Below are 25,775 nucleotides of genomic sequence, written 5' to 3' on the forward strand. Positions count from 1 at the left end.
ACCAAATTACAAATGATCATTTGGATGATTGTCTGCGATTGGCCATTTCTTCATATCAACTTGACTATGAAAATATTGCGAGGTCCAAACAATGCCAAATTTCACATTAACTTTTTTTTAATCAGCCAGCATTTCCTGTAACTTGTGAGTTTGTAATCAATCTGTTGTTTTTCTAACTTTGGTTTTCCAAAATAGAGAAATAAATATTGTATTCCAATATATATATATATATATATATATATTTTTTTTTTTTTTTTTGTTGTTGTATTAAAATAATTAAAAGTGATAAATAATTTTTTAAATACAAATAAAGTTTTTAGTTGTGTATTTTTTTTTTAGTTGTTTATTTGTGTGTAATCAGATATCAGGTTGGGGGAACGTGATCTATGTAAGAGAGTAGATCGCCAAATAACTTTTTATAGAAAAGTAGCTCGCGTAGTAAAAAAGGTTGAACACCACTGGTGTAGATGATGGTAGCTGTGGTTCATTGTAGTTGGTGGATTGAGTGGTGGAAACGGGGAGTTTTAGAGTAGGTGCCCTCCCTTGATGAGTCTTTGGATTCCCTGAAGGTGTCACATAATAATAATAATGATATATGATTAGAATAAGATGCACCAGAAAATTTTCCAAAAATATTTTCCTAATTAAAATTTATTTTTTCATTTATGTTGTGTCATGTCTTCTATTTCTATACTACTTATGAATTAGTGGTCACATAAGGTGGGAATACCCTATTAGCTCTCGGGAATCACAGCTGCTCTGAACATAAGATGAACAAAGTAGTGCTCGGGCAGACCGAGTGCTGCTTCCTTTGCCCAAGCCGGGCCAGAGGAGATCATGGATATCGTGTATTGGCAATCATTTGAGATGCTCAGTCATAGGTCATATGCGATGCATAGTGTGTATTCTGAAATCGTCTACTGAAATCCCCCCCCCCCCCCAAGATTAAAATTTGAGTGCCCCACTGAGGTAGAGATACCATAACTTAAAAGCTCTTTTGATGAAAGAATCCTTAAAACCATTGATGAAGAGGTGGAATTAATATTTCATAATTCTTTCTGTAAAAGTTTGTCTGAAGAACGTAAAGAATGGGCATGATGTACTAAAAGGCTTAATAGTTCCAGTCTTTTGACTAGGATAGTAATGAGATTCAGTGTGTGTATATAATGGCCTATATGAGTTTTCTTCCAAAAAATTGAACAATATTGGCTACCATCTGGTTGATGAAGAATTAGATCTGAAAAAGCTAATTGTTTATTCTAATTCTTATTCTAAGGTTAATTGGATGCTGGACTGAAGGTAAAACTATGCAAAAAGTTTTAAAACTGCTGAATATTTTTGTTGCCTTTTGCCCCCATCAGAAAAATATCCACCTTTCTTGCTTCTCCTTCCACCTCTCAGTTATCCAGACATCTGCCAGTCTGAATTTGTGGAGCATGCTATCTATAAGTTTGCATGCATTGATAAGGAGCGATATGTGTGAGATAATCAAGAAGTTACTGTAAACCAAGAATATAATTTCTTGGCATCTTTAATTTATATTATAATCAAATGGAAAAATTTTCAACACTGTGTTACTATAATGTTACTATGTCTCATTTCATTACATTAATGTACTGTATAAGTTATGCAGTATTAAATTCATGTTTAAACTTCTTGTCCAAGCTGGTAAATGTTTTATCTTCCTCCTCCAGATTTAGAAGTTGCTTCATATTTGAACATGAAATTATAGATGAGGATTCATTATGTAAAAGGTATGTGGAAGTTGCTGCCTCATGTGCCAAATAGAACTAATGAATGGGAAGCATTGCAATGGTCAATATGACTTCTACTGAAGATTCATCTCAGGAACCAAAACTTTTTTCCCCAGAGCAAAATGATATGGCACCAGGATTTGTGGTACTTTCTCAACCACAATCGCAATCTCATGTGGAAACTATCAATGGTCAGTTAAATGATTTACAGTTGAATTTAATAACTACTACTACACCAGATTCTTCACCAGAAGATCTCCAGCAATGGATTCATGAGCTTCTAAAAGAAAATATAGAACTGAGAGGTATGTTGTAACATTTCTTTTGCTTTCACTGTAATTGCTGAATTTGTTTATTTTTTTATCTGATTACTATTGTATTCAGATAAACAAGGTTGTATAAGTTGTAAACATTGTCCATTAGTACTGTGGGTGAACTAAGGACTAGATAATCTAGAATCTCTATAACAGGGTTTCCAAATATCAGAAAAATAAATCCAAACATTTTGGGTTTATTTTTCATAAATTTTTCATTTAGATAAACTCAATTTTGATGATGATAAGGCAATTAACCTTATCTCAAATCTCAGTACTCTGATATAAGTTGGAGTGAAGCTCAAGTTTTTGGAAATAAAAGTTTTACCACCACTTCTGTGTGAGAGTGGCTAACTGATTTTTCAGTTGAAAAGTCCTCATAAATGTATGTTCCTCCTGTTCTAGACAGGCTTCCAACATTGTCTTTCCAACCAGTGTGCAGTATTGTTATTAACTACACGGATATAATAAAATAAAATATATTTCTTATAATAATATCAAATAAAAATCCATTATTTAGTAGTTAAATCATTAAAAAGTGATCACTTAAGGATTGAAACTGTATAACTATCAATTTCAATCATATCAATCAGATATCAATCATAGGGTCCACAACACAAATTATATGGACTGCCAGGCTCTTATGGATCCAAGTTTAGAAGTTTTGATAGATGTCACAGTTTAAAAGCATCTTCAGCTTGATTGACCAAAAAATTTTTTGCATAACTGACAAGAAAAATAAAGTTTAATAAAAAATACTGTCAGAATTCCTGAAATTCTTACTATTATTATTATTATTCTCTCAGGATTCTCCATATAGTGAAAGATACATCGCAGAAGGCCTGTACCATTCATCATTTACACAATACCTGTCATACAACTCATTCACCAACAAAACATTCACAGGTGACTCAAGCAACCCATTCCACTCTCCAAGAAAAAAATATAGTCCTCATGCCCTTTGCCAACCACACTCTTACCCAATTTCCAAAGTAACCCTTGTTCTCTTCCTTCCTGTCATAAAGAGGATTTTTAATAATGATTTTCCACCACCTCTTCAAAGATGAAGAGGTGGTGGAAAATACCTCTTTATTAAAGCCTTATAAAGAGGAATAACAACCTATTTATCTGGGCCTTGGCAGTATGTTTTTCAACATTCAGGTAATCCTTTGAGCTATTTTGTCTGCTTTTGCAATATGACCTCCTAATTTTAATTTCCTGTCCACTACCACCCCAAGATCCGTAGCCTCATTAATTTCCTGTGATCTTTACTGTGAGTGTAATACACAGCACATATTCTTTTCATTCCAAGGTGCTTAACCATATACTTTGCTACATTAAACTTATACTCATTATCCTTTTCTCATATTGCCAATTTATTTAAATCATCCTGAAAAATCTGTGCATCACGTTTATTAACTATTGTCCTCCCCAGTTTTGTCTTCTCAACAAACAACTGGATATTCCTTCACAAATCATTCCTATTTTTAAAGTGGTCCTAGTACAGAGTTTTGTGTCACATTGTTAATCACCCTCATGCCGCTGGGTTCTATTCCACTATATACTACTCTGGTATCTGCCTGCCAGCATCTTCCTATCTATGTGATATGGTGTAATTCACCTTTACAGAGTTCAGCAGTATCATTATGCACGCTTCAAAAACCTACTACTTCCTCCTCATAGAGTATCTTTTTATGTAAGTATTCACAAAAGGTGGCAAACCTATATATAGTTCATTAGTACTGTGAGTGATCCAGGAATTTTTTTCTTTTTATTAATTTGGCATAGAGATATCTCTTTATCTATTTCTACATATATATATAATATATATATATATATATACACTCAATGGAACTATATATATATATACACATACACAGTCATACCCTGAAGTTATGCGGTAGGTGGGACCAACAAAAAGTGCGTAAGTCGAATTCGCATAACTCAGGGTATAATTTTGGTCCCAATTATATGCAAACACACAATTGGGACCAAAGGTTTACAAAAACACCTATATTTTTTAAGAAATGTAATCATAATTGTAGTTTTTCGTACATAAAAAAAAAGTTATTTCGATGTCGATAGTTTCATAAAATCTAATAGATTCGTCTGACGGCATAATGTCTTTTTCTTGTCACGCAAAATTTCTTCATAGCAAACTAATGATTTTTTTTATTCCTTGCTTTGTGGCTGCAATTCATTCCTCGTCAGAATGTATGTCCTTCAAAATCTGTTAACCTTTCTTTTATGATTGTTCTTACTGTGGATTCCTGTAGATCGAACTTCTTTGCTAGCTCACAAATTTTCATTCCGCCTTCAAAATCCTTAATGATGTTGAGTTTTGTTTCCAAATCAATGTTTTTCTTTTCTTGCTAGCTGTAGAAGAATTGGACTTGCTTCTTTTGGACGACTTTATTATTTTTTATGTGATAAAATTTTTATCAAGCACATACCATTAAACAATTGCAAGGTTTGTAGACTATAAAAATCATGTATGAATGGAGACCACACGAAACACGTCAGTGCTTGTTTACTGTATGTGCAACACTGGCGAATGCAGCCGGCGCCGGAAAGATACGACTAGTGGTGAGGCGTGAAGTGGGACGGGAATACGTACATATAAGAAGCCGCGTAACTCCGTATTCGCGTAAGTCAGGATATGACTGTATTTATATTTATTTATTTATTTATTTTGCTGTATTTTTGATTTATGTTGTAAAACCCTCCCATGGAGACCAAACACGGAACTTTATCAAGCCTCTTCATGTCTCCAATATGCAAAAACAGTTGTCTCATATTGGATAGTAATTCATCCCCCAAATAAAGACAATCACAAATGTCCATGCCCCTGGTAGGATTCAAACCCACAGCCTGTTGGGTGGCAAGGAAATATGTTAACGCCTCAATACATAAGCTGATTGATCCCATGATCTTATTTGCATTAAGATTTTGCAATATGTTAAGCACCTCCAGTTCATCTATTCCCAGATCAGTTACTGTCCCATCTGACACTGCAATATCTCCACCTTGATGGTTTATACTCTTGTTATATTTTTTGAATAATGCTTCACACATGTAAGAAAAAAACATCTGTTCTGTTACCTGTCTATTTTCAGCACATTCTGTATTCATTCTTCCTCTTATTCCACATAGACCAGGCTTTTTAGTTGAGTTTAAAAAAAAATCAGAAGAGGAGTTTTGGTATTATAGCCAATTTTGTAGCATGTTTTAACTTTTGTTTCTGTATTTTTTTATCCTACTTATTCCACTATTAGAGGAGCATGCTTGTCATTAAGAAACATCTGTTTTTAATGACTGGTATGCTTCAATAGCAGTTATGATTTTATTGTAATGGAATGTGACTAATTAGAGGATAGGACACTTATGCATCATTTTATTTTTGGAGAGGCATAATGAAGTAACTAGTCATTTGTAACACTAACCTCAAGTGCATGCCAGACAGAATACTACATGTCCTCTTATTTTGTGCCTATTAATGGAATATGCAGATTTTGAACCATTAATAGTACTTTGAAAGTTGAAAAAGAAGGCTTATAGATTTTTTTTTGTTTGTTTTCTCAAAATATATTTCTTTATATTTGGTTTAAAAACACATTTTTTGATGTTTTTCTTTCCTTTCTTATTACTATTGATAATTATTTGTTTGCATTTTATGTCATTAAGAATTTATATATATATATATAAATATATATATATGTATGTATACGTATACACAGGGTGGTTCAAAATTCCACGTACAACCTTTGATGGGAGGTAGAGAACATCAAAATTAACCATATTCACATAGGAAAGCATGACCAGAAATGCCACACGAAAGTGATAGGTGGCACTGTTTGCCAACTCTCCAGGTGAGCAATTGGGGCTTCCTCGTTCAAGCTTTCAGCGTCGTACGAAGAACATGCGTCATTTTACGAACGCTGAGATGGCAGACATGCACCTCATTTACGGGTTAGCTGACAGCAATGGATGAGCCATTGTACGAATGTATTGTGAAAGGTACCCAAACAGACGTGTACCACATCACCAAATATTTGCACATTTGCATCAGAATTTGCGTGACTATGGATCATTCAGGGATTGCAGGCATGATAATGGGCAGCCATGATCGATGCGAAATCCCGCCATGGATGAGGAGGTGTTTAATGCGATGGACAATAATCCAGAGACAAGCACACATGCTGTTGCCTCTGCTATAGGAGTATCTCGATTCAGTGTATTGTGCGTTTTGCACTCTGAGTCTTTACATCCATTTCATCTGCAACGGGTCCAGTTACTGATGGTCAAAGATTATCATTGACATGTGAAATTCGTGCCGTGCCACTTTTCTGCAGAAAAGTGCTGTAGACCCGGATTTTCCAACTTGTGTTTTGTTCATGGATGAAGCTTCATATTCCCACAAGGGGGGGGGGGGGGGCTTCAATCACCACAATGCTCGTGTGTGGGCACATGAGAACGCACACGCTGTGCAATCACATGTTGCACAGCAACGCTTCGTCATTAATGTATGAGCAGGTATCGTCACTGACTGTTCAGTCGGCCCATACCTGTTACCACCCCGACTGGACTCCCAGAAGTATTGGATCCTTCTGGAAGAAGTTCTGCCAGATTTACTGAGCAATATTCCAATGACTGTGTGTTGGCAGATGTGGCTCCAACACAATGGGGGCTCCAGCCCATTTTGGCATTTCTGTGCATCAGTATTTGGACAGGTCCTTTGGGGCTCGATGGATTGGGTGGATCTGTCGCATGGTCCCCACGCTCACCTGATTTATTGAGCATTAATTTCTTTCTGTGGGGGGACCCTTAAAGCCATGGTGTATGAAATGCCTGTTGCCTTTGACATGGACCTCATGGCAGGAATCGCCATTGCTGCTGCTAATATCTGGGAAACTCCAGGTATTTTCGAAAATGTATGGCAATCAATGCGTTGTCAGTGTCAGGCATGCATCACTGCTAATGGTTATAACTTTGAGCACCTGATGTGAAACCATATTATGTATCCAACTACTATTGAACTGTTCAGTTACGCCCAATAAAGTTTTTTACACTGCTTACTGCCTTGTGTTATTTCTGTATCTTTGTGTCCCTGTTAGTACCTTCCGGTGGCATTTCCGGTCATGCTTTCCTATGTGAATATGATCGATTTTGATGTTCTCTACCTCCCATCAAAGTTTGTACATGGAATTTTGAACCACCCTGTGTGTGTGTGTGTGTGTGTATATATATATATATATGTATATATATACAGGGTGTTCGGGATAAATTTGACAGTTTCGTAAGGAAAAAGAAAATCTTCTTTGTATCTATTAAATTTAATGAATTGACAAAAAAACATTACAGGCAGAGTTAATTACAATACTATCAACAAGATTTACTCAAAATAACCACCATTAGCATCGATCACAGCTTCAATTCTGCTTCGGAACCTCGAACAAGCTGATGCTACAGTCTCCCTGGGAAGGGCCGCAAAAACTGTTTTAATTTTATCCATTAACTGGGCTTTTGTATTACTGGAAGTGCGATTGGTGTCTTTTTCAACTGCGCCCCATACAAAATAATCCATGGGGTTAAGGTCTGGGGAGTTTGGAGGCCAAACATTTGGACTGGTGAAGTCGTAGAAATTTTCAGACAACCATTTTTGACTTTCCCCAGAGGTGTGGCAAGGGGCCGAATCCTGCTGCCATACATACGGCCTACCATTGGCTACCCTTGTTATCCAGGGCTTGACTACAGTTAGCAACTCCACGAACAAAGCCCGAATTCCAATGCCAGGGTTCTTCAACACCTGTTCCTGCAGATTTGCGAGGAATTCTGCTGTACGAACGCAATCAGATCGTCTGCTAGGGATCTTTCTTCTTGTTACATCCTCGTAGTCACCATTGCAAGTCTCTAGTTCATGCCTGATTGTTTTTACTGTATTCAGGGAGCATTGGGCAGCAGTCGTAATATCCTTATTTTGATGGCGGGCACGAATCATCATGATACAAGTTATTCTCTTCCATGATTCAGGTGGGTTCCAGCTATCCATCCTTTCTGACATCTTGTATATGAATGAAGAAGGGTCCAAACTTTTAAATGAAGAGAAGTGTGTGTTAATACATGTAACTTACGGAAAAATATAATTAATTATAAATATGTCAAATTTATCCCGAACACCCTGTATATATGAATTATGTGTATATATATATATATATATATATATATATATATATATATATATATTACATAATTCATGCAAAATAGTTGCACCAAAATATTTTGGATTATATATATATCAATGAATTTTTTTTTTATATTTGATATCGATTTCTGATGTTATTATTTCTATCAGTGATAATTCTTGCTGATGCCTATAACTTATGGCCAAGTTGAACTGACCAGTGATGAGAGCTTCTCTGCCTTAAATGCATCTTGACTAAAACAGAATTTCTCTAAGACTGGTTTTAGCTAGTATCAAGTTTGCAAACATAAGGCATGTGATCATCTCGTGCTATTAATAAAATTTACTTTACTTTTACATTAAATATGTTTTTTTTTGCCATGTTTATTATCTTTCAGTTCTCTTGCTTCACTTTCTTCACGATTTCGGAGCTTAAAGCTATCCTCCAAAATATCTCGCCAGTTTGTGTTAATTATCTTCTCTAATTTTATCTGAATTCTTCCCATGACTTTTGTTTAGCTACTTTTACACATAACCTTATCTTTGTTTGTCTGCATTTTGTATTTGTATTTCTTCGTGTGTAATTCAGCAGGTGCTGAATTACTTGTTAGTAATTTACATTGAAAAAGTGGATATTAAAGATCCAACATTATTTCAAAGAGCTGACTGTTTGTTAAAACTACGAAAAGTTTATAAATTTGACCAGAGAGCTTACAAGAATACTCAGCACCACCTCAGCATCAGAGTTACATCAGCTTGCACTACTTAAAAGAACATGACTGCTGCCCAAGCATCCATATGCTTGCCTTTTATTAGTACATTTAATAAAGGCTTTACTGTCTTGACAGCTGTTTCAAGCTGATTGGTTCTTTTCAGAGACTAAGTACTGTATAAGTGAAGCACCTCTCTGAAAAAAAAATTAGGCGATTCCCCCCCCATACCACTCCTAACGAGTGACCGAAGGATTGTCCAAATCAGCGTGGTTCCACTCAGTGATTGGCTCACCCTACCACTGAGCAGAACTGCTCATATTCCAGGAGAAAAGCATTCACCAAACATGGCCCCAATAGAGGCTACGCTGAACCCCCCCCCAGAGACTCAAATTGCTCTCTCGAGGTAAAAACCCTCCAAAATCTTACGTCAACCCCCCCCCCCCCCCAGCAGGGGTGAGACCCAGAAGAAACCTTATGAGAGAAAAAGAGCAATACAGCTTCATTTCAGTGATGTAAATTGCATAGAAAAAGTGGATTTTAAAGATGCAACATTATTTCAAAGCTGAATGTTTGTGGACACTATGAAAGTTTTGTAAATTTGACTAGAGAGCTTATGAGAATACAATCCTTGGCATCAGAGTTGCCTTAGTTTGTACTATTTAAAAGAGCATAACTGCTGCCTAAGTAGTCTGTATTTTCACCTTTTATTAGTGCATTTGATAAAGCTTTCACTGGGCAGCAGTTGTGTTCTTTTAATTAGTGCAAGCTAAAGCAACTCTGATGCTGAGGATTGTATCCTCATAAGCTCTTTGGTCAAATTTAAGAAACTTTCCTAGTTTCTACAAACATTTGGCTTTGGAATAATGTTGAAATTTTTAATATCAACTTTTTCTATGTAATTTACATCGCCAAAATTGAGCTGAGGGGTGCTTAAGGGTCAAAGCTGTATAACTGAGAGGAGACCTCCATATAGCCTTTAAAGGAATGCGGAGAACCGACCAGGGCTTCTGACCTAATGTCCAATCCTCACCTTCTCGTGGTGCACCCTGTTGGGTATCTACTTTGATACTGAACGAACGAGGATGGGCTGGCAATTTGGGATTTAGCTGACCAAATTGTATTCTTATTAGTTAAACCAAAATAGAAAATGATGGTACAACATGACAAAATTTCATGCCGGCTGGGGTGTCGCCCGGTTAAACAAGGCCCCCCGTTGTTTTCGCCAGGGAACCAGGGCGAACAGCGAAAAGTCAGCTACTGGAACAAATCTGAAAACAAACCCCAACTCAACATCACCAGAGTTAAAGATCGGTACTATCAATGTAAGAAGCCTGAATGGCAAAGAAATGGAGCTAGCTGAGGAATTAGATAAGTACCAGATCGACATAATAGGGGTGACTGAAACAAAAAAGACCAAAACTGGTGAGATCTTTCTGAGCAATAAATACAAAATGTTATATTCAGGCAATGACAATCAAGGAAAATAAGGAGTAGCCATAGTATTCAACACAAAATACGAGGCTAATCTTCTTGAATGGCAGTCAGTCTCAAGTAGAGTAATGTGGGCAAATATGAGAATGGGGAACTGGACAATGAGACTTATTTGTGCCTATGGTCCCACAGAAGGTTCTACTAAGGTAGAAGTGGAGGAATTTTTTGAGGCTTTAGAAAAAGCAACTGACACAATGAAAAAGGAAAAGTTGGTCCTTGTTGGGGATCTGAATAGCAGAGTAGGAAATGATTGTGAGACATACAAAAATATTTTGGGAAAATTTGGAGAAAAGAGCAAAGCTAATAATAATGGCAAATATCTGTTGGATTTCTGCTCAGGACATGGACTTGTTATTACTAACACCATGTTCCAACATAAAAATGTGCACAAATTCACATGGAGAGAAGAGGCTAGGAATAAGAAAAGTCTCATTGACTATGTTATTGTTGATAGTGATGTTTTCTCCCTGGTGCAGGACACCAGAGTGTACAGAGGATTTGAAATTGGAAGTGATCACTATTTAGTCTTGAGCAGGATAAAATTGAATTTCATATCGAAAAGAAAAACATGTAAGAAAGTTTTAAAGCGAATAAAAGTTGAGCAGCTCTCAGATGTGAACTGTAAAATAAAATACACAAAGATTATTGAAGAAAAAATGAAAGAGTTTGAGAACAGGAATCAAACCTTGGAGATTCAGTGGCAAACTCTGAAGAAAACATTGATTGATTCTGCCAGAGAGGCATGTGGTGAGGTTGTGTGCAATGATAAAAAAATCAGAACTCCCTGGTGGACACAGGAAGTTAAAGAGGCAGTGAAGGAAAAGAAGAAAGCATATCAAAAGTTCCTGGCAAATAAGTCAGCTTTTACTCTTACAGAATACAGAGACAAATGTAAGAAAGCTAAACAGTGTGTAAAACTAGCTAAACAAAAGTCATGGGAGGACTTTGGCAAGAATATAGAAAATAAATATCAAGAAGGTGGCAAAATATTCTGGAGGTCATTGAAGAAGCTTAGGAATGGAGGAAAGAGTGCTGTAAAAGGAATTAGAGATGATAAAGGTGACATGAAAACAGGAGAAAAAGATATCCTTGAAGTATGGAGTAATTACTTTGAAAAACTGCTAAATGAAACAAGCAGTGATGACAGCACAGTGATAAAAAAACACTGACCAGGCATGCAGTCAGGATTACATATCCACACTTGAAGTAGAAAAAGCCATCAAAGGCTTGAAATGTGGAAAGGCAGCAGGAGTAGATGATATTCGACCAGAAATGCTGAAGCATGGTGGTATAAGAGTCTTACAGTGGCTGCACTGCATAGTTCAGAAAGCCTGGACAGAGGGACGAATTCCTGATGATTGGCGTAGAGCTCTCATAGTACCCATATATAAAAAGGGAAATAAAACTGAATGTGAAAATTACAGAGGTATTTCCCTACTGAGTGTTCCTGGCAAGATCTATGAAAGTATACTTGAGAAGCGGTTGAGAAGAACTGTGGAAGAAAAGATTGGTGAAGAACAAGCTGGATTCAGGCCAAATAGAGGCTGTCAGGATCAGATCTTCACTTTACGACAAATAGTCGAGAAAGCATGGGAATATAACAAAGATCTGTATTTAAGTTTTGTCGATTTGGAAAAGGCATATGACAAGGTGCGAAGAGAGAAGCTATTCAATACGCTGCAGTTATATGGTGTCAATGGGGCATTATATCAAGCAATACTTAGTCTTTATTTGAGTTGTAAGTCAGCAGTTAGAATTGAAGGAAGTACAGGAAGATGGTTTAATGTTAAATCTGGTGTGAGACAAGGATGTACATTATCCCCTCTGTTATTCATTATCTATATGGATCACATTATGAAGGAATGTGGTATTAAACCTGATATCAAAATTGGAGATGTTAATGTCAGCTCTTTGCTTTATGCGGATGATGTTATACTTCTAAATAAATCCGCTACAAGTCTGCAAGATTCTCTGACTAAATTGAATAGCTGTTGTAATAGATATGGTATGAAGGTCAGCAATAAAAAGACAAAGACAATGAAAATAGGCAGAATCATTGAAAATGTCAACTGTGTTGTGAATGGAGAACCTGTGGAACAAGTAAAACATTTCAGCTACTTAGGCACGATTTTTACTGAAGATGGTAAATTAAATATAGAAATAGACAACAGAATCAGCAAAGCTGGTATGGTGGGAAGTCAATTGAATAAATTCATATGGAATAAGAAAGAAATTAGTCGGAATACTAAATTAACTGTATACAAGACAGTGTTCAAACCAGTTTTAGCTCATGAATCTGAGAGCTGGGTCAGAAGTAAAACACTTGACCAAAGACTAGAGACCGCAGATATGAGAGTCCTGAGAAAGATTAGAGGCGTGAACAGATGGCATCAATGGCAATATCATATTAAAAATGAGGATATTAGGAAAGAACTTGACATTGTCAGCATCCAGGAATGTGTTAGCAGAGCTAATCTCAGGTGGTATGGTCACTTAAATAGAATGGGAGAGGAAAGATTAGCAAAACAAGTGTTCTCTGCCAGGTTGGCAGGAAAACGACCCAGGGGAAGACCAAGATATAGGTGGATTGATACGGTACGAAGTGCCTTAGACGATAGAAATATAAGATCTAATAATGTTGGAGTCTTGACAAGTAACAGACTGATTTGGAGGAAAATTGTAGATAGGAAATTAGTAATGATGTAATTTTTTCATGTAGTACTGTCATATCCTGTACACCCCTTGAGGGTACATGGCAGGAATTTGATGATGATGATGAAATTGAGCTGAATGGCTCTTTCTATAGTAACTTGTTAGTAATTTGTAGAAAAATAGCCATACAGCTTCATTTCAGTGATGTAAATTACATAGAAAAAGTGGATTTTAAAGATCCAACATATTTCAAAGTTGAATGTTTGTAGACAGTATGAAAATTTTTGTAAATTTGACCAGATTAATTTGTGATAATTTTTTTTTTTCTTGGACTGCCTGTTTAATTTATTGAGTACACCATGAAGTCCTGATTTTTTTGTTCTTCATATGTTGATTAGTTCAATGTTTTCTTCATGTTTTGCCACTGAATTTTAAAGTTGCCTTTCCTTTTTTCAAACTTATTTTTTCTTCAGTAATATTCGTACAGTTGAGCCTATAATCCATCTCTAAAAGTTGATCAATTTTAATTCTTTTTAAATGTTTCTTACATAGTTTTCTTTTCAATAAGATATTTTTTTTTTTCTTCTCAAAACTGAATGGTGATCAGTTCCTATTTCCTGTATACTTTTGTATCCTGAACTAGTATGAAGGTTATTAACAATGCTGTTAACAATCACTTAGACCAGTGGTCTCCAAACTTTTCACCATGAGGGCCACATCGGGTACTTCGGCACTGTTCATCAGCAGGCCGTAGTAAAAAAAAAAACTCTAGAACTAGATATATGAGTTTTATTGAAAGCAGATAAAAACTGATTACAGAGTATGTGAGATTAAATTATCGTATATTAATGACAACGAACACTATCAGCAAATTCTCATATTTTTATCACAAATTATAATAAAACCATTAATGTGAATGATGTAACTGTGTTTGTGTTTTTAAAATCTTATTAAACTCAGGTTCAAATTTTGAAGTGCTAATTACAAGTAGTGATTTCAAATGTTCGTCAGATAAGTTGACCCTGTATTTTGACTTGATATATTTCATTCGGGAAAACATTTGTTTGCAAAGATACGTTGTCCCAAAAATAGAGACAAATTTGCTTGTAAAATTTTGTAAAATTCAAATTTTTTTTCTTCATTAGTCCATTTTACCCGACCTTTTACAGTCAGAAAGACCGTAACTTGGATTACGTTACTTTTTCTATTCGGGAATATATTTTGAACACAGTTTTAATTAATTTTTAATGAATGCATTTGAAATCTATCAACACCCCATGTTTTTTTTTTTGTGGATTCTTATTGAAAAATTAGTCCAATTGGTGTGCCTGATAAAATCATATCGCTGGCCGCATCTGACCCGTGGGCCGTAGTTTGGAGAACCCTGACTTAGACAATAACACTGTTTTTATTTCTTGTGTATTTTATTTCCAAGTGAATTTATGCATATTTTTTAAGTTGAAACATAATGACTATTCTATGTCCTGAACAGAAATCCAGTATGTACTTACCATTATGATTAATTTTGTTTTTTTCTTCAACTTTTCACAAAACATTTCTGTATTATAGATATTATTTCTGGAAAATTTTCCATGTTACTCCTCTAAATTAGTATTAATTTTTATGGCTATTTTGCCTATTTTTCTTTAGTAGTATCCCTTTTATGATGTCATTGGCTTTTTTTACTCAATTTTTAGGGTATTACTGATGTTTTAAAGACATAGATATATGAATATAAGGAAGGAATAGTTTTGGACATACCTTTTGTAGCATGTTCCTGGTTGTCTTCTTTTTGAGCAGCATATGGCAATAGATATTTATATATTACTGCTGAAGTATGAGTGAAAGAGGGGGGGGGGATTGGAAATGTGGAGATAAAAAGATGTGGGAGAATTGCAGATAAGACAGGTATGTGAATTTAAAACATGGGTTTCAGGATGTGAATTCTTTGGGAAGAAGGCAAAAGATAGAAATTTTTTTGTCTGGGGTGGGGGGAGGACAGGAGAAGAATAGAATATGGTGAAACAAGATTAGGGGTGGGAGTAACGGGGTGTGAGCCATTTCGACTGTGTGTTGTCTTTGGAGCTTGTGGGAAAAGTGGAGGCTATGTCATGTAGGCTTAGTGTGTTTGTCTTGGGTGTATCTGTGTTGTTTTCTATTGGTCGGAGTTGTGACCTAATTTTTATGTTGTGGAGCTGCCAACTCTCGGAGATTATATAGGTGAACTTTATTGAGTTTTTACCACATTTTATGGCTATTGTTTCCGATATTCTAAGCATTGTTTCATTTTCCTGTATATCTACTATTACGGCTTTGTCAATTTGTGGAGTATGCTTCTGTTCAAGAGCATTGGCTGCTGTTTGTGTTTTCCTGTATTTTGATTTTCCTTTCTTTTAGTAAAATGATTGTTTTTCTTTTGGTTACTACATTTCTTATTGCATAAATGTTCTGGGATTGGTATGTTGCAGTCACAGAAGTGTTCCTCATGGAACATCTGTAGGTGACGTCACAGTCTTGTTGGCAAGGAAATTTGTATCCTGCATTGTGGTGTTCTAGCATTTCTTCGTATGTTGTAGGTTTTAGAAGTGTTGCCAATTTTTGGTTCGTGGTGAACACTAATTTATAGTTGGTGTGTTTAAAAATATATTTCTTTTGTATGTGTTCTGAATGTATAGCAGTTTAATGATTTTTTGTATTGGGAAGTTTGGTTATTGGATTGTTTTGATGGGTTTTTGCTGTTTTGTTGGCATGATTTATTAGCTATGTTGAGTAATTTTGGTTTCTAGAAATCTGCATTAATTTCTTTATTTGTATGTTGAGATAATTACGAATAGTCAAAAACTTGTATGAGTTTATAAATTGTGCTAGAATGACTGATTTTTTGATAGAATAAAATTTGATACAAGTTAAAGTGGAGGTAATTTCTGATATGTGTGGATTTGCGGAATATTTTTGTGGCTATTTTGTTGTTCTAATTAATGTTAGGTTTAGGAAATTTATGGATTTTTCATGCTCTGTTTCTAGTGAACTTTAGTCTGTTGCTGAAGTCATTAAGGGATGCTTGTAAAGTGATGATACCGGGGTGGTGGGGTGTTGAGTAGATGTGATTCTCTATGTGATAGGAACAATTTGGCTAATTGTCTGCTAATGTTTCGGCCGATAGGGAGACCAAAAATTTGGATATAGATGTTATTATTAAATTTAAAAAAGTTTGCCGAGATTATTAGTTTCTATATGTCAGGTATTTATTTCTTACTTTGCCATTTAGGTGTCCAATGAGAAATCCAATATTTTTTCCTTTATTGTCAAATGCTTTTTTTTAAGCTTGAAAAATTTCTCTACTTCTTTAGTAGAACCTTCTATTGACCATAGGAACAACAATCCTGCATCACTCTGCCTGAAATTGTTCCTCATTCAAGAAGTTTATATTCACATTTAAGTGTTGAATGCCATGCTACTTCATTTTCCTGATCACTATTGCTTAATATCTCACCACACCTGTTTTAGTCTGTTTCATCTCAATAACATCAGTTATGAACATGGCACTTTTCTAATACTCTTTTTCTAATCCCACTTTTTTTTTTTTTTTTCATTTATGCTGATGGTGTTCAACCTTGGCAGACAACAGTAACCCTTCTTTAATTCTGAAACTCATCAGTGTCATCATAACCTTTCTTATGTTGTACCTCATTTTTGTTTCTAGTTTGCACCATTACAGAATTCAGCTTAGTTTCATATTGCTGGCCCATCCTTATTCATCTATTACCCTGATAGATACCTAATAATAGGGTTATATGGCAGAAGAATGCAAGCATTGGATGGTGGCCTGGTGAATTTTCACCTCCTTTCACATTCCTGTGATTAGATGCCCTGGCAATTTTTCATGTATCTTTTCCTTGCAAGTTATGTGGGGTTCTCCTAGTTACCCTTTTTTTATATAATTCTTTTAATAGATTGTATTGTTGAGTTTTTTTTGTTTTTTTTTAATGATAATCTCACACTTGAGGATTTGGGTGCCATAGATGGATAGAAAGTTGAGAAAATTGGATTTTGAAGATGAGCTGTAGATTATACTCTTTAGAAAACATATAGATGGGAGAGTGAAAGGAAGTACCACAATTTTCGACCATAAGATGCACCTTTTTACTTAGGGAAATCGACTTAGAATTGGGATGCGTTTTATGATCCGTAGGTAGGTGATACCAGGTAAATCTTGGATTCTCACATTTTCAATGCTAGCCAAACACATGTCTTGCTGCATATGTGGCAATCCCCAATTTACATACGAAAACTTTACTGGCATAAAGTAGTTAGTGGGCGAGCGTATACGGTTTTGAACAGAGAAGATGATTATTAAGTCTTTTAAAGATTGCATCATAGGTAATGCGATGGATGGTACTAAAGATGACTTAGTTTTTGAAGAGAGTGATAACAATAGTTCAGACAGTAGTACGAAAAGTGGCAGTAATGAGATGAGTGATAGTGCCGAGACGAGTGAAGATGAACTGAATGCTGCTGGTACAAGTTATGGTAACAATAAATAAAATTTAAGGTTTGTATATAATTTTTATATAATAATAATTTTTTTTCTTAAAATTGTCTTATAAATTTGGGGTGCACCTTATAATCCAGTGTGTCTTATCGTTCAAAAAATATGGTAAAATTTTTCAGTTTGGAGTCCAAATGTGAAGGGATGGTGATTAGTTTCAGCTGCATACATCTTAACTGATTTAGAGAATGTTGAGGAAATTACTAATGTCAATGCTGATGAATAGGATGGTAGAAATATCTATAGAAAATGCATACAGCAGAAACCAAATTTTATAAAACAGAGTTGGGTGAATTGGTGAGTAGAGCGACTTAACTCCTATCTGATTTATTCTCTACATTGAGTGTACATGATTGAATCATGTTCACTCAATGTAGTGTTTGATTGATTCCTCAAACACTCTTTTGCTATTTCTGTTGCACTGCTAATATCCTTTCCCTGCATTTACTTATGTCATGACACTGTTCCAAGCTGCATACTGAGTTTGTCATGATCACCCTCTTGTAGTTCCACATATATCGATCACCCCCCCCCCCATTGAAGTCTCATACTAAGCAAAGATGTTCATCTCCCACCTGAAAACAATTACAAACATCCATGCCATGGTGGAATCGGAACCTGCAGCTTGTTGGTTGGAGAGCATATATGGCATCCATACCAACTGTACACCCTCTGTCCAAAAGAAACTGAACTTTTGATAGAAAATAAAACACAGGCAAATTATAATTATTGAAATCATTTATTTCAATCAATATACTCTCCCTCAGCTTCGATACAGCGTTTGGCACGGTCACTTAATTCGTTAAATGAGTTTTTTATATCGGTTTTTGGGAAACTGTTGAGGGTCGTGGTTACTGCCACTTGAATGTTTTCAGTGGTGTCGTATTTCTTTCTTTCATCAGCAAATGAAATTGGGGGAAGAGAAAGAAGTCACAGGGTGCTAAATCAGGTGAATATGACAAGTGATCCAACACGCAAACTTGGTTTTTGCTCAAAAACTGTCTCACAGTGTTCGAACGATGAGGTGGGGCATTATTGTGCAAGAGTGACCAGCTGCCTGTATCACGATATTCATGCCGTACGCGATGAATTCTCACTATCAATCACTTCAAAACTTCGAGATAAAACTTACCATTGATCGTTTGGCCAGGTAGAATGAATTCTTTGTGGATAATGCCCTTGGAATCATAGAGACAAATCAGCATTGTCTTTACTTTTGACCGCTTCGAGCAACTTTTTTTCGGATGCCCTCTTCTGGTGGTTTCCACTCTGGTGCTTTTTTTGTGCTCATACTCAAAACATCATGTTTCAATCGTTTCAAGGAAGTTTGAGTCCTTACGAGCGGTTTTAATAAGGTCTTTGCAGTGTTCAATTCGATACATTTTTTGGTCGTCGGTCAACTTGTGGGGAACAAATTGCGAATTCAATTTATGAAGGCCCAAACTCTCGTTCAAAATGTTGTGCACAGTTAATTTTGGAATCCCCAATTCATCTTCAATCAATCTCATGGACAATTTTGGGTTTTCTTTGATGAAATCACGCACTTTTTGAATGTTAACTTCGCTTTACTAGTTAGCATGTTTTTCTACATCCAAGTAATCCTTCGAATCATTTTAACAACTTTTGCAATATGCCTTCTGAACTTCAACTTTCTGCCCACTATCACCTGCCAAATCCCTAGCCTCATCAGTTTCCTGCCATTCACTACTAATCCATTTTGTGTGATACCAAGTGCATAATCTTTTCATCACAAAGTGCATAACCTTACATTTCAGTCTGCTTTCTGTAGCCTGAAGAGGATCTGTTTGGTACCTACACCGGTAGATACATCTGCCAGCTATCACACCACTACCTCTCCCAGCAGTATGGTATTATCAAAACCTTAATGAACAGAGCTAGTGTCATCTGCTTAGTCCACATTAACCTCTCTACTGAAATCAGTTGCATTTGGGACATTTTTTAGCTGATAGCTTTCCATGCAACAAAATCAACATAGCTCTCCATCTGTCAGATTTCCTCCCCCCCCCCCCCCAAAAAAAACAAAAAAACTAGAGCACAAAGAATCCATTGCCATCCCCTACATCTGGGAACCCCTCAGTAAAAATTGCATGCATTCTTAAAGAGTATAACATAGAGACATCCTCTAGGCCTTACCAAAAATTGGCTACCCTTATCTGCTCACCTAAAGATTCTTTCCACCATCTGGATGGACCATCCTGGAAGTTTAAATACTTCAGACAAACAGGAAGAACTGCCAGTATCTGTCTAGAAGAACATATAAAATATGTCCTTCATCTATACTACAGTTATTCCATGGTGGCAAACCTTACCATGGATACGGATCACTAGATCCAATGGAAGAAAACTTCTCTCATATATAGAACCAAATTTAAATTAGACTATTTCAGGAATCTGCCACATCAGTACAACATTCCCCTAATATGAATAAATTTGGTTGCATTACATTGCAAAAAATCTGGAAGACCATCTGCAAGTGTCCATCACTGCACCCACAGAGGGTGCCAGTTAGGACAGCAGGAACCTGCCTTTTACAGTCACTGTAGTTGCCTTCTTACTAGTGTGCTTGCATGCATGTGCTCAATGTATTTTTTTGTGCCTATGAAGATGCCTTGGTGACCAAGACAAAATATTGGCTTATTAATCTAATTAGTTAAATAAATTAAGCTTGTTAATTATTAGCTTTAGACATCTGTTTTTCCATTAAACGACATAAGTGATACAGATGTATGTATGTGTGTGTGTGTCCGGTAAACTTTTGCTTTTATGATTATAGGAGACTGTGAAGGTAACAGGGGGAAGGACAATGGCTACAGTTCAGTAAGGATTTGTTACACTTAAGAGTGGTTGGATGTGTTGGTTCATTTTCATGAACCCAACACATACAACCAATTTTTACTCCAGTATAACTCTGCAGCAAACACTAGAATGTTTTTGTTATCAAATTTGGACAGCATTCTTCTGAACTCTTCCTGGCAGAAAGTCAAAGAAGAAATGGTTTGAGAGCCATTTGCCAGGGTTGCCCATACAACAATTAGTTGAGAATTAAGAAGCCAGGAGGTTGGCTTTTTTTTTTTTCTGTGGGTGATGATACAAATCGAACCATCCTAATGTAACAATGGTAAGAGTAATGCTGGACGGAAGTTGCTGCTGATAGCTTTGGCAGAACACTTGAAAGCATAACTGCTATTTGAATATAATGAAGTTTTCTGCTAGCAGGTCTTTCAGAATCCATTTTGGATGAGTTGATAGTTTTCTTGCGGCTATTTCATTTTTTGGTATAAGCAGTAAAGAAAGATTATTAGACACAGGTCTTCACGTGAATAAAGAAAAATAATTTTTATTATTGCAATTTATATATATATAATTCTTTCATTAAATTATCTAAATTTTGTTAATGTTTGTATTTCATATAATTTTCATTTTAGTTTTAGCTTGAATTGTAATCTCATTTGATTTTGTAACCACCCATATTGCTGTGACATTATGGCACGTGGCTCAACTCTAAATAGGACCAACATTCTTTATTCTGTCGTCACTTTGTGCTATGCTGATGCACAAGTGATGGCCTGGTTTTTGGCCAAAATATTTACAGTAATAAAAATAACTTTTCTTTATTCGTGTAATTATGTTTAATCGTCTTGACTGTGTCACAAGTGCCATTAAAAACTAGTAAAGAAATCTGGAGTTTTAGATGAGAGCCAGTTATGGTATGCTTAATATATCTTGGACAGCCTTGCAACACTTTTTGGAGAATTAGAGCTTAGTTGGGAACTGGGAGTGTCGAGTGGGATATAAAATAAATGTTTCTATAGCGCATATATTTAGTTTAGAAGATTGGAAACAGTATCCAAAATCCAAACCTAATGCCATACAATGCTTTGGTGGGAGTGGCTGATATCTTCCCATGGGGAAAGAGATCAGCATTCGGTTATGGTCTGAATTACCTAAAAAAGAGGGCCAAGGTGTTTGAAGAGTGGTTAGGGTTATTTGGTATTTGCGTGGACATGTGAACAATTTGAATCATACCAGTACTGTTAACAATACTAATATCATTAGTATTGTTAACATTGATAACAAATATCTCAGTGCCACCACTTGCATGATGTGTGTAGTTAGACGAGTAAAGCCAGTTGGTGTTTTTCAATATTTAAATACCTGAGGAAGAGGAACTTGTTAGGAAAGTTAGTCTGAAGAAAATCAATATTTAAGGAAATCAAAAAGTCTGGACTAGAGGAAGTAAATGAATTTGATATGATTGGATAGAGACATTCTCAGACAAAAGAGGTCAAAAATCAGAATATTCTAAGTTGGAAATCACCATTGATGTATATCAGAGCAAACATAAGTGCATATGCCATCTTTTCATCAAAGCATATGTAATTGGGAAAGTTGAGACGAGTTGTGATTGATGAAGTTGCAATTTGAGATTCTGTCAGGAAAAATTGGTAAAGTTTTGCAGACTGGAGAAAGAAATGAACATTATGAGATTGGTATTGGAAACTGAGAACTGTGATTTGCTGTGGATTTGGAAGGTTCTCCAAGGTTTGTCATTGACTGCAAATGAGCTGAGCACATTCCATATTTGAGTCTTAGTTTTCATGGTAGTTATTAGTAGCACTTGCTTTTTACTCCAGTATAGCTTTTTAAGTTAGTGGGCCATACTTCATCACTGTTTTACCTCATGTTGATGATGTAGTTGATAACAGCGTTTCTACTATGTAAAGGCAAGATCTAGACTAACTTGTACATGGGGATGGAGTGCCTTTGAATTTACTATTTACAGCATTATGAATTCAGATCTGCTCTTCTGCATATTCCAGGTCACTTTTACCAGGCATAGGAGGAAGGCTGCTCTGTCTTTCCATATAAATACTGACAATTTTATTGTATGTCCACACTTCATAGAACTGAGTCTGGCAATGTGCCAAGAATAGTCAATTCATGCCGAAGGGGAGAAAGAAATAAAGGATGTATGAATTGATCACCAGCATGTGAAATCACATGCTTTGTATGTAAATTTTCTGACTGTTGTTTGTGCAATTGGAAAAAATAGTTATTACTTTAAGAACTAGAATTTTGATAAAAGAAAAGCTAATTTTCCGATGTATGATAATAAACACTCATCTACGAAACGCATTGATTACCTTAATATCGAAATAGATTCTCCTTCTTCTGACATGCGCAGATGTGTCAAAGAGTCTCGCATCTGTGGACGTGCAGCATTTTATTTTATTTTTTCTGGGATTAAAGTTACATGTTTCAGCAGGCTTGCATTAATTTTGTACTTTAGTGTTCATCTGTTTCCATGAAGTTGAGGTTGAAGGCATTCTACTTTTTATTTTCTACTTCTGTTGCATTGTGAACTGTTGTTGAGCTTGCTGAAGTTTTCTAGTAAGTACATCATCCTATAGGTCGGGAGTGTCAAACTCAATTGGACAGCAAGCAATTTGCCATAAAAGTGTAGCTCAAGTGAGCCACAATAAAGTTTTTGACTAAAAAACTTGCACTAATTAGAATCGAAGGGAATTGAAAGAATGAGTATAAATAAATTGGAAAATTAATAATGAAAATTTTATTTATTCTAAGTCATTACAAGACAAAATAATAGCATAATGATTATGACAACTCAAAAAAAAAAGAATATTTTTATGATATTAATATTTACAATATATAACATTTAAGCCAAATTAAACCAAAATTAAATTTTATTTGAACAAATCAAATATTTGTGTGCGAAGGTTTCTGTGGTTCAGTAGTTTGAGAGATAGATTCCGGTATTGAGACCACATATAGGAAGAGTGGTATGATAGACTTTGTGTTTCTCAGGGGGTGACCTCCCCTCAGTGAGTCTTGACAGACTTTATGTCTTAGGAAGGACCTCCCTCGATGAGTCTTTTGACTCCTTGGAGGCCTGAATAATAATAATAATAATAATATTTATTAAATACGAACAGAATACGTGAAAACCTGACAAGTTTCATAAGTCGTATGACTTACATCATCAGGGTCATTGGTGTATAAAAAAGGTTAAACACAACTAACAGAGGCCAGGAATGACAGATGAATTAATTGTTTTTAAAGAATATCTCAACAAAATACACCCAAATATAAAATTCACTTTGGAAATAGACGAACATGAAAAATTACCTTTCCTGGATATCCTCATAATCCTCATAGAAAAAAAATGAAGAAGAAAAAGTTTAACCTTTTCCGTTTACAGAAAATCGACAACTGCAGGAAGATTTCTTAATGCAGCCTCACACCACCACCCCTCACAAAAAATAGGTATAATAAAAACCTTGAGAGAGAGAGCATATAAGAACGGAAAAAAAGTGAAATGAGGAATTACGCTACTTAACACAGAACCTCACACTTAAAGGATTTGAGCCAAAAACAATCAAGAAAATCCTGAATGTAGCTCCCACAACCAACGTAGAAAAACAAGATTTCAAGAATGCAATCTCACTACCATACATCAAATATGTCACAGACAGATTAGCGACATCGCTCTGCAAGTACAACTTAAAAGTAGCTTAAGTTTTAAAAGCGGTATACCGTGAGTAGACATATCGATACAAAATTAATAACGGAAAAAAAACTCACGTACAAAGATTATTTAATAGTATAATTTTCGCCTGTGTGTCACAGGCATCTTCAGTACATTAAGCTCAAATTAAACAATAACTGACAATTCCAAAAAGCGCCACCTAAGTAGCTGGTGTAAGATAACTGATAAATATGTAATAACGGAAAAAACTCGCGTACAAAGATTATTTAATAGTATAATTTTTGCCTGTGTGTCACAGGCATCTTCAGTACATTGAGCTCAAATTAAACAATAACTGACAATTCCAAAAAGTGCCACCAAGTAGCTGGTGTAAGATAACTAAAAAGGTCAATAACTTTCCTAAAAAAAAATAAATAAATAAATAAATAAAAGATTAGCTGATTTTACAAATCAGCTAATCTTTCCTAACTTTTTATTGTATTTATTTTTATTTTTTATTTTTATTTTATTTTATTTTATTTTATTTTATTTTATTTTTTTATTTTTATTTTTTTATTTATTTTTATTTTATTTTATTTTATTTTTTTTAGAAAAGTTATTGACCTTTTTAGTTATCCTACACCAGCTACTTAGGTGGCACTTTTTGGAATTGTCAGTTATTGTTTAATTTGAGCTTAATGTACTGAAGATGCCTGTGACACACAGGCGAAAATTATACTATTAAATAATCTTTGTACGTGAGTTTTTTCCGTTATTAATTTTGTATCGATTAAAAGTAGCTTTTCTCTCTTTAGAAAAAAAAGAGAATATGGAGAAATCTGTATGACAGAACATAAAAAAAAAGACATAGATAAAAAGAAGAGAACACAAATTAGGCCAGCTTTCTACTGGCCATAAAGTACTTTGGGAAAAAACGATCATGTCATATATTGATAAAAACTGTTTCACAAGGAAATTCAAGGAAGCAGCAAAAATGCTTAGAATTCCTGCACAATGCAACAAAAACCAAGGTTTGATATTACACCAAGCGTGGTCGGCATTCATAAAAAAACTAACTTTTTCGGATCTCGGACATAACACACGTGAAGCACAACAAATATCAATGTTCCAACAAACATTCAGTAACGAATGTTTCAATTTTTTCAATGTTACAGTTAGAAACATCTAATGGACTTTGAATTTAATTTTTGTTATCATGAAGGTTGTTTTCTTGATCATAAATTAGTAAATAATAATATTTGGTTAACCGATCAAGTGTTGATCAATTTTATTAATTAACTGAACCAACTAGTTTCGCCACACTTATCTGTTGGCTTCTTCAGGGCACTTACATATAGGTTTAAACACTCTCACAATTATGCGTAACTGCAAAACTGACAAGAATAAAAACTGACTAGAATAATTACAAATAAAATAGTATCGAACGTGAGTGAAACACGTATCGCATGTACAAGATCAGCTAGCTGTTGCTGAGGAACTTTCTGTAGTTTGTATTAAAGTTCATTTCTTCTGTTTTTAAGGTTCTGATTAGGGTTTTCCATATCTCTGAGAGTATTAGGCCTTGATTTCTGTTAAGGTTCACAGTAGAACGG

General features: G+C 35.3%; 1 protein-coding gene across 4 annotated transcripts in view; it reads left to right on the forward strand.

The window, feature by feature from the left end:
* Window positions 1-25,775, forward strand: part of LOC150108393 (optineurin-like) — a 254,883-nt gene that overhangs the window by 13,295 nt on the left and 215,813 nt on the right. For all 4 annotated transcript variants that reach the window (XM_090415814.1, XM_090415811.1, XM_090415812.1 and 1 more), the window contains exon 2: window positions 1,695-2,059. In XM_090415814.1, the coding sequence (XP_090271940.1) occupies window positions 1,798-2,059 (262 nt within the window). In that variant the 5' untranslated portion in view covers window positions 1,695-1,797. The remainder of the gene's footprint in view (window positions 1-1,694; window positions 2,060-25,775) is intronic.

This window comes from Typopeltis vanoorti, chromosome 3 (genome assembly GCF_054136105.1).
Source record: "Typopeltis vanoorti isolate ZY-2024b chromosome 3, IOZ_Tvanoo_1.0, whole genome shotgun sequence".
NCBI classification, from domain to species: Eukaryota; Metazoa; Arthropoda; class Arachnida; order Uropygi; family Thelyphonidae; genus Typopeltis; species Typopeltis vanoorti.